Source organism: Scyliorhinus torazame, chromosome 24, assembly GCF_047496885.1.
Source record: "Scyliorhinus torazame isolate Kashiwa2021f chromosome 24, sScyTor2.1, whole genome shotgun sequence".
NCBI lineage: Eukaryota > Metazoa > Chordata > Chondrichthyes > Carcharhiniformes > Scyliorhinidae > Scyliorhinus > Scyliorhinus torazame.
The window spans coordinates 42948736-42959783 of NC_092730.1; the positions used below are offsets into that span (position 1 = coordinate 42948736).

Genomic DNA, 11048 nt, shown 5'->3' on the forward strand with positions numbered 1-11048 from the left:
AGACAGTGAGGGAAAATACACACAGGCGTACTGACAGACACACACACTCTCACATACATACCATCTCTCAGACAAACTCACACACCAGTAACAGAGCAGCAATCAGTAATATATGTGTTATCTATCAAAGATATACAGTTATATACAGCCAAACTCACTCTCTCTCACACACACACCACTCACTCTCCTAACAATAACTGAGCAGTAAGCAGTAAAATATGTTATACATCATAGAAACAATGAGGATAAAACTCACACTCTCTCACTTACACACTCTCTCACCAGTACCTGAGCAGTAAGCAGTAAAAGATGTTATACATCACAGAGAGACAGCGAGAATAAATATACACACACTCACTCATATACTCATACACACACTCCCAAACACACTGTAACACTCACACACACACTCCCAAACACACTGTCTCACTCACACACACACTCCCAAACACACTGTCTCACTCACACACACACTCCCAAACACACTGTCTCACTCACACACACACTCCAAAACACACTGTCTCACTCACACACACACTCCCAAACACACTGTCTCACTCACACACACACCCCCAACCACACTGTCTCACTCACACACACACTCCCAAACACACTGGCTCACACCCACACACATTCCCAAACACACTGTCTCACTCACACACACACTGTCTCACTCACACACACACTCCCAAACACACTGTCTCACCCCCAAACACACTGTCTCACTCCCAAACACACTCCCAAACACACTGTCTCACTCACACACACACTCCCAAACACACTGTCTCACTCACACACACACTCCCAAACACACTGTCTCACTCACACACACACTCCCAAACACACTGGCTCACTCCCACACACATTCCCAAACACACTGTCTCACTCACACACACACTGTCTCACTCACACACACACTCCCAAACACACTGTCTCACCCCCAAACACACTGTCTCACTCCCAAACACACTGTCTCACTCACAAACACACTCCCAAACACACTGTCTCACCCCCAAACACACTGTCTCACTCCCAAACACACTCCCAAACACACTGTCTCACTCACAAACACACTCCCAAACACACTGTCTCACTCCCAAACACACTCCCAAACACACTGTCTCACTCCCAAACACACTGTCTCACTCACACACACACATTCCCAAACACACTGTCTCACTCACACACACACTGTCTCACTCACACACCCACACAGCAGTAAGCAGGAAAATATTCATTATATATCACAGAGAGACAGTGAGGTTAACACATCCACACAGATATGACTCTATCTTATAATAATCTTTATTGTCACAAGTAGGCTTACATTAACACTGCAATGTTTCTGTGAAAAGCCCCCAGTCGCCACATTCTGGCGCCTGTTTAGTTACAGGGAGGGAGAATTCAGAAAGTCTAAATTACCTAACAGCTCGTCTTTCGGGACAATCGACCTATGAGTGTGTGTAGTAACCTCTGTGATAGTAACCACTGTCTCTCTGTGATATATATTGAATATTCTACTGCTTATTGCTCAGTTACTGGTGTGTGAGAGAGAGTGTGAGTGTGTTTACCCTCACTGTCTCTGTGCTATATAACTCGTATTTCACTCTCTCTCACACATTCTCTCTCACACACACTCATACACTCTCTCATTCACACACACACACCAATAACTGAGCGGTAAAATATGCTTTATATATCACAGAGGGACAATGAGAGACAGTGTGACACACACTCACTATTTCTCTGGCAAACACTAACTCTCACACACACTCATTCTCTCACACTCCTAGTCCCTCTCCCTCAGACTGCCTCACACATGGACACACCAGTCACTGAGCAGTAAGCAGTTAAATATGTGTTATATATCGCAGAGGGACAGTGAGGGTAAAACACACTCTCGCCACTCTCACACTTAAGTAACTGAGCAGTAAGCAGTAAAATATATTATATATGATAGCCAGACAGTGAGGATAAACACACTCGCACACCAGTAACTGAGCAGCAAAATATGTGTGAAATATCACAGAGACAATGAAGGTAAAACACACACACACGCATGCAGACTATTTCTCACACTCATACACTCTTGCAGACATAGTGACCCATTCCCTCGCACACACTTCCTCACACACACTCACATATTCACAAACTTTGATATTCACACACTCTTTGACACAACAGTAACTGAGCAGTACACAGTAAAATATGCATCATATATCACAGAGACCATGATGGTAAAACACATTCTCTCTCACACACACACACACCCCAGTAACAGAGCAGCAAGAGTAAAATATGTGTTACATATCAAAGAGTGACAATGTAAAATACAGAGGCTCACTCGCTCACACACGCACTCTCTCACACACCCACTCTCTCTCTCACAAACGCACTCTCTCACACACCCACTCTCTCTCTCACAAACGCACTCTCTCACACACACCCACTCTCTCACAAACACACTCACACACACATCCACTCTCTCTCTCTCACACACCAACTCTCTCACTCACACACACATCCACCCACTCTCTCTCACACACACCCACTCTCTCACACACACCCACTCTCTCTCACACACACACACTCTCTCTCACACACACCCACTCTCTCACACACACACCCACTCTCTCACACACACCCACTCTCTCACACACCCACTCTCTCATACACACCGATACTCTCTCACACACCCACTCTCTCATACACACCGACTCTCTCTCACACACACACACACACACACACTCTCTCTCACACACACACACACTCTCTCTCACACACGCACCCACTCTCTCTCTCACACACCCACTCTCTCTCTCACACACCCACTCTCTCTCTCACACACCCACTCTCTCTCTCACACACCCACTCTCTCTCTCACTCACCCACTCTCTCTCTCACTCACCCACTCTCTCTCACACACACCCACTCTCTCTCACACACACCCACTCTCTCTCACACACACCCACTCTCTCTCACACACCCACTCTCACACACACCCACTCTCTCTCTCACACACACACTCTCTCTCACACACACCCACTCTCTCTCACACACACCCACTATCTCTCACACACACCCACTCTCTCTCACACACACCCACTCTCTCACACACACCCACTCTCTCTCACACACACCCACTCTCTCTTGCACACATGCACTCTCACACACACACACTCTCTCACAAACACACTCACACACACATCCACTCTCTCTCACACATACACACTCTCTCTCACACACACCCACACTCTCTCACACACACCCACTCTCTCTCACACGCACCCACTCTCTCTCACACGCCAACTCTCTCTCACACACCCACTCTCTTTCACACACACCCACACTCTCTCACACACACCCACTCTCTCTCTCACAGACCCACTCTCTCTCACACACACCCACTCTCTCTCACACACACACACTCTATCTCACACACACACACTCTATCTCACACACACCCACTCTCTCTCACACACACCCACTCTCTCTCACACACACCCACTCTCTCTCACACACCCACTCTCTCTCACACCCACAGCCACTCTCTCTCACACCCACCCACTCTCTCACACACCAACTCTCTCTCACACACACCCACCATTTTCACTTGCCTTTAATGTGACAGGTGAGCCTGCTTGGTCCCCACGATCTCACTTGCTTTGTTATTCACTGTTACATTTCTGATAATGACTCCAGCTGATGATTTAAGATCTCACTGCATCCGTTGAAAAAAATACAGAGGTTTGTCCTGGAACTCGCCCTGCTTACTCTTCAAATGTCTTTGACAATTTGAGGTTTAAACATTCATTTGCCAGTAATTCCCTGCATGTAACACCCATGAAATTTGACTCCTGATTGCAGTGGCACAATTTATAAACCCACCCCTCAAATAATCATCATTGTGCTGCTTTGTTCCTGTTTTCAGCTTCTTCATGGGTTGTTCACCAGAGGCCCTGGAGTTCACTCCAGCACTGCTGGCAGCTGCAAAATGGAGGAATCTCTCTCGGGCCCAGAACACGTGATGTCAGCGTACGGGGCGTGTGACCTGCTCGCTGGCGCCGCCTCCGGTGGGAGGACTCCAGAATTTGCTGAATAAAACTGGCCTGGGATTGTGCACTGACATCAGGAGGAGCCAGTCCAACTTGCTGGGCTCCAGGCCTGCGCACTGCTTGATAAGAGACGCATGCGCGGAATGGCGCGGAATGGCCGACAAACTCAAACGTCCATCATGGTTGGCATTTGTAAACACTAGTCGTGACCATTGGCCATTCCTTCCGCGATCTGGATAACTACCACCCTCCTGAAACCTTCCTGAGATCCACCCTTGTCTCTATTCGCCGAGGCACAGAGTTTAAGAAAAGGCAGGTTATGCTGGAACTGTATAAAACATTGGTTAGGCCTTAGCTAGAGTAATACTCACACACACACTGTATCAGAGAGTGAGTAAATCCCACACTCACACACTGTATCAGAGAGTGAGTAAATCCCACACTCACACACAGTATCTGAGAGTGAGTAAATCACACACTCTCACACTGTATCAGAGAGTGAGTAAATCCCACACTCACACACTGTATCAGAGAGTGAGTAAATCCCACACTCTCACACTGTATCAGATAGTGAGTAAATCCCACACTCTCACACTGTATCAGAGTGAGTAAATCCCACACTCACACACTGTATCAGAGAGTGAGTAAATCCCACACTCACACACTGTATCCGAGAGTGAGTAAATTCCACACTCACACACTGTATCAGAGAGTGAGTAAATCCCACTCTCTCACACTGTATCAGAGAGTGAGTAAATCCCACACTCAAACACTGTATCAGAGAGTGAGTAAATCCCACCCTCACACACTGTATCAGAGAGTGAGTAAATCCCACACTCTCACACTGTATCACAGAGCGAGTAAATCCCACACTCAGACACTGTTAGAGAGTGAGTAAATCGCACTCTCACACTGTATCAGAGTGAGTAAATCCCACACTCACACACTGTATCAGAGCATAAGTGTATTCCACACTCGCACACTACATCAGAGAGTGAAGAAATCCCACACACACACTGTATCAGAGAGTGAGTAAATCCCACATTCTCACACTATCAGTGAGTAAATCCCACACACTCACATATTACAAGACACTCACAGTTCCTGAAGGAATCCCACAGTCTCTCTGTGCTGAAGGGTCCCTCTCACCGACAGCCAGGTACTTTTCCCGGTGGATCTTTACACACTGACAAACTGGGACGGGAGACATTCTTTCTGAAATGTATTTCCTGTTTGTAATATGATTGTAATCTGAGGTTTATGATTGGTGCAAAATCCTAATTCTGATTGGTCTGTTTTTTTATCCAGTCAAATAAACAGAACATAACTGGCTGTCCACATTTTCACAATGTCCAATCACAATCATTCCTTTCCCCATTCCTCATTAGCATAGATGTGAGGCTCTGTCTATTTAATCAGCGCTCGGAAGAGGTTTGCTTTATTTCTGGGTGATATTGACGATGGCTGACGAGAAGAAACCAACATCGAAACCAGCTTCCAAGAAGGGAGCCAAGAAAGTAATTAAGAAACCGGCAGTAAAGGGCGGCAAGAAGCGACGAAGATCGAGGAAGGAGAGTTACTCCATCTACATCTACAAAGTGATGAAGCAGGTTCACCCCGACACCGGCATCTCCTCCAAGGCCATGAGCATCATGAATTCCTTCGTCAACGATATTTTCGAGCGCATCGCGGGTGAGGCTTCCCGCCTCGCCCATTACAACAAGCGCAGCACCATCAGCTCCCGGGAGATCCAGACCGCCGTGCGCCTGCTGCTGCCCGGGGAACTGGCCAAGCACGCCGTGTCGGAAGGGACAAAGGCGGTGACCAAGTACACCAGCTCCAAGTAAAACTGTTCTCAAACTCATCAAAACCCAACGGCTCTTTTAAGAGCCACCCACAATTTCTGGAAAGCAGCCAAACCATCGTTTTTAAATTATTATTAGACTATGAATAGCCAAATCGGTTCAAATAGGGTTTCACTTGAACATAACATCCTGGGTGATGTCCAGTTATCGCCCGGTCGATCTTCGTGCCTTGAAAATAAGTCTCATTTAGTGACTGCTCGGTGTCTTTGGTTTCTGACTTGGTCATATTCGGTCCCTGTCGCTAGATTTGGAGAGACAATAGAACTCCAAAACCTCCCTTTCAATTTGTGTTCAGGTTTCCAAAAACCTCCCTATCTATTTCAGGCTTCCTCAATAATCGATCAGTTTATTGAGAGCACACCAGTGTTGTGGGAAAACTCCATTTCAATACTGACACGAGCTCCAAATTGCTCACTCCACTTTTAACACTGAAGTAGTCTACAATATGGAATTTTTAAAATAAGGTTTGTAGTTGGCTGTGAATTAGACATTCTGTCTGCGGCTGAGACCGTTTTAAACAGCAGCCAGATTAAACTCGATTGGAATCCAGATTGTAAAAATCTGTGGAGACAGTTTCGGATTAAATGCCCCTTTTATAAATCCGAAACTTTTCCACAGATTCTCCCAGACATGCTGAGTTTATCCAGCATTTCTCTTAAATTCACATTTGCAGCATCCACATTTACTCCACTTTTAACACTGAGGAAGCGGGAGCAGTCCACAATGGGAACAAATGTTATAGTTTGCAGATGGCTATAAAATAGACACTGCCGACGGCTGAAAGGGTTTTAAATAGCAGCCGGATTAAACCTGTGGAGACAGTTAACATTTCGGATCTAAACGTCCCTTCTACAGATCTTAAACGTTTCTCTCCACAGATTCTCCCAGATATGCTGAGTTTATCCAGCATTTTCTCATTAATTCACATTTGCGGCATCCGCATTATTTTGCTTTAATTTATTTTGGGTTTGTTCTGTTAGAGAGAAAACCCGAAATCGGAAATTGACAGATAAAGGGAAACTAGACTCGGGAAAGAGAGAAAATCCAACAATCTTATACTCAAAACTCAAATGATTTATTCACATGTTTTACGGTCCCTGTTCAATTTTATCTCTTATCTTTTCGCGCTCTTTTAAGCTTTGAAATAAATATTCAGTTGGAATCTGAACATTTGGCGCCCAAACTTTCCGCCCTCAGCACCGTGGAGTCTCCTGATTGGTGCTTCAAACAGACATCTGATTGGTCAGTTTGTGCCAGGCTCCACAATGTTGTTCAGATAACCAATCAGCAATGTGTGCACCGCCATTCCTCCTGAAGCTATAAGAGAAGTGAATGTGGGCGGGTTTCCTCAATCTGTGTGAAAGTGTTTGTGAGATTGGGACAATGTCTGGAAGAGGAAAGACCGGCGGTAAAGCTCGGGCCAAGGCCAAGTCTCGCTCCTCCCGGGCTGGACTGCAGTTCCCGGTGGGCCGTGTTCACAGGCACCTGAGAAAGGGCAACTATGCCCAGCGTGTGGGGGCCGGAGCCCCGGTCTATCTGGCTGCTGTGCTCGAGTATCTGACCGCTGAAATCCTCGAGCTGGCCGGCAACGCGGCCCGGGACAACAAGAAGACCCGCATCATCCCCAGGCACCTGCAGCTGGCCGTCCGCAACGACGAGGAGCTCAACAAGCTGCTGGGAGGGGTGACCATCGCTCAGGGCGGGGTGCTGCCTAATATCCAGGCCGTGCTGCTGCCCAAGAAAAGCAGCGCTGGCGCCGGCAAGAAGTGAAACGACCATTCTTTATTCTAATAACCTAAAGGCTCTTTTCAGAGCCACTCACTTGATCTGAAAAAGGGTGACCTGTTCTCGATCCGCTTCGTGCCGTGTTTGTGAGAATTTCCCAGAGGCTTCCGGCTGGAATGAGCTTCCCCTGTATGGTTGGTATTTACCGGGGGACGGCAGTTTTTAGCCGGCAGGCTTTCCTAAACAGACCATTTATGGGCAATGGGTCTGCGGGGTTTCAGAATTCATTCCCGCTCCCATTAGAATGTCAGTGTTCACTACGTGCGGTTACAGGTCTGACTTCGGAGAAAGCTTTTGTGATTCAGACTCTCCAGCAGATTCATGTCACCTTGTAATGTGAAAAGAGAGATCAATGATAGGAAATATTGGTCTATTTTGCCTCCTTACTCGTAAACCAGCTCGGTACATTATGCTGCTGCCATTCTCAGGTCAGTGCTCTCAATGTGAGGATTTGGGCGGCTCTGAAAAGAGCCTTTGGGTTTTGTTAAATTGTCAAATAGATTTTCTCAGCCGCCGAATCCATAGAGAGTGCGGCCCTGGCGTTTGAGAGCGTAAACCACATCCATGGCAGTGACGGTCTTGCGCTTGGCGTGTTCAGTATAGGTGACCGCGTCCCTGATCACATTCTCCAGGAAAACCTTCAGCACCCCGCGAGTCTCCTCATAGATCAAACCCGAGATGCGCTTGACGCCGCCACGGCGAGCCAGGCGGCGGATTGCTGGTTTGGTGATGCCCTGGATGTTATCACGAAGCACTTTGCGGTGCCGCTTTGCTCCGCCTTTGCCCAGTCCTTTGCCTCCTTTCCCTCTGCCAGACATGATGCTTGTTCAGTCAAATCGCTGCCGAATGAGAGACGAGCTGCTGCTCTTTCCTTTATTATACAGCCCGCCCCGACCTGACTGAGAGAGAGAGGCGGGGAGCAGACTGAGTGACAGAGGGAGCAGTGAAATGTCTTTGATCATCCAGCTCCGCCTCCTGCCTGCTCCAACCCACATTTTATATTCCAAACAGAAGTGAAAAGAGCGCGCTGAACAACACGTACAACTGCAACATGATGGGCTGCACAGTGGTCAGCACTGCTGCCTCACAGCGCCAGGGACCCTGGTTCACTCTGACCCTGACATTCTGTGTCTGTGTGGGTTTCCTCCCACAGTCAAAGATACGCAGGTTCGGTGGATTTGCCATGCTAAATTAGCCCTTTGTGTCTCCGTGTGTGTGTTAGGTGGAGTTGCGAGGGAGTGGGCCTGGGTAGGTTTGCTCTTTCAGAGAGTCGCTGTGGACTCGATGGACTGAATGGCCTCCTGCACTGTCGTAAACCAGGGGAGCGAGTAAACCAGGAGAGCGAGTGAACAAGGCGATCAAGCAGTGGTCTGCACGTAGTGTCCTCGAGGCCCTTAGGGAAAAAGAGATGGTGGATCATGTCAGATGGTTCCCCTGAGCGGACTCTCAGAGGCATCTGGCAGATCATCTCATCACCAGAACTTTCAAACAAGCACCAAGCCCCAGCTTGGCTGGTGGTGAGCAGGACTCTCCCGGCAGATCCTTCCTGCACTCCCGAAGTCTCAACGCCGTCACACGCTGCCCTCGAAGTGGCTGGGGGGGAGGGGGGCGCAAAACGGTCACTCGCCTCCATGTGGAATGTGCCTTTCCAAATGAGGTCTGGAGAGTGAAAGTTCATGGATGACACCAAGGTTGGTGGGAGTGGCAGAGAGTGTTGAGGATTGTCAGACGATACAGCAGGACATACATAGGATGGAGACTTGGGCAGAGAAATGGCAAATGGAGTTTAATCTGGACAAACGGGAGGTAATGCATTTTGGTAGGTTTAACATAGAGGGGAAATATACCGTAAATGGCAAAACTCTTAGGAATACAGAAAGTCGGAGAGATCTGGGCACGCAGGTCCACAGATCTTTGAAGGCGGCAACGGAAGTGGACAAGGTTGTCAACAAAGCAGACGGAATGCCAGCTTTCATTGGACGGGGCATTAAGTATAAAAACTGGCAAGTTCTGCTACAGCTGTATAGAACCTTGGTAAGGACGCACTTGGAATATTGTCCACAATTCTGGTCGCCACCTTACCAGAAGGCTGTGCAGGCTTTGGAGAGGATGCAGAGGAGGTTTATCAGGCTGTTGCCTGGTCTGGAAAGTGAGCTTTATGGAGAGGCTGAATAGACTCGGACTGTTTTCATTAGAAAGACGGAGGTGTGATCTGATAAAGGCCGACAAAATTATGAGCGGCATGGACAGAGTGAATGGGCAGGCAATCTTTCCCAGGGTGGAGGGGCCAGTCACCAGGGGGCATAGATTTAAGGTGCACAGGGTAAAGTTTACAGAGGATGTGCGAGGCAGGTTTTTTACGCAGACAGTGGGGAGAGCATGGACCGCGTTGCCAGGGGAGGTTGTGGAAGCAGCTACATTATGGTGGTCAAAAATCATCTTGACAAACACATGGATCGGATGGGTAGAGAGGGATACGGCACAAGGAAGTGCTGAGGGTTTTGGCAAAGTTTGGTATCATGACCGGTACAGGTTTGGACGGCCGAAGGTCCTGCTCCTGTGCTGTATTGTTCTTTGTTTGACAGATGCAGTGGGATTTGTCCAGGTTCAGCCCGAGCAGCTCTGTGACACAGGACTCTGTGCTCTATGGGCTATTCCCAGGGGGACACACTGAGACAAACATCAACTGCTGCTGGAGGATCATAAACTCGGTGAAAGACTCTCTTTGGTCTGCCCGTAACCTGTTGATCTTCCAGGGTAAAGAATTGGCCTCGACTGAGTGTTGCAGTCTGGCACATTCCAAAGTCCAGGACTACGTGCTGAGGGACGCACTCAAGCTTGGGGTACCCGGCACCAAGGCTCAATGGAGAAAGGCCACTGTGATGTGGAAAGGCCACTGTGTAAGTTCTTGCAGCAAATGTACACCGAGAGGCTGGTAACCGGGTAAAACCCGGGTCTGTGTGAGTAACACTAAAGAGGGGCTGGTAACTGTGTAAAATCCACCTCGTATGTGTGATTAACACTAAATGTTTAAAATTATTGAAGCTTTACAGGGTGGAACATGACTGATGTAAATATTTTGAGAAGAATTGTAATGTAAATATTGAAATGTGTGTAATGTCCTCATTATCCAACTGAAGAAATTCAAGTAAATCTGGACCTCTGGAGAAAATGTAAATATTATTGTACGAAACGATGTTATTGTGATGACAATTTGAAATGTTTGACCATGTTTATTTCAAGGGATTTTATAAATGAAGTATATTTTTGAAAATAAATTGTGTGCTTCTATGAAAAATGAAGTCAGTCAGTGAAATGGTAGTTTGCAGAAAGTGAGAGTTTG

The 11048-nt window shown here is 47.5% G+C and overlaps 1 protein-coding gene and 1 long non-coding RNA gene across 2 annotated transcripts in view; both read left to right on the forward strand.

Moving 5' to 3' along the window:
* LOC140400128 (uncharacterized) overlaps positions 1-4104 on the forward strand; it is a 92605-nt gene extending 88501 nt beyond the window's left edge. Inside the window, exon 4 of the long non-coding RNA XR_011938058.1 lies at positions 3932-4104. This is a non-coding gene — a long non-coding RNA (uncharacterized lncRNA). The remainder of the gene's footprint in view (positions 1-3931) is intronic.
* Positions 4105-4869: 765 nt separating this feature from the next.
* On the forward strand, positions 4870-5969 carry LOC140400129 (histone H2B-like). The gene has a single exon (XM_072489603.1). It carries the CDS (start codon positions 5516-5518, stop codon positions 5900-5902), a length of 387 nt encoding a protein of 128 aa, XP_072345704.1. The 5' UTR covers positions 4870-5515; the 3' UTR covers positions 5903-5969.
* The last annotated feature ends 5079 nt before the right edge of the window (positions 5970-11048 follow it).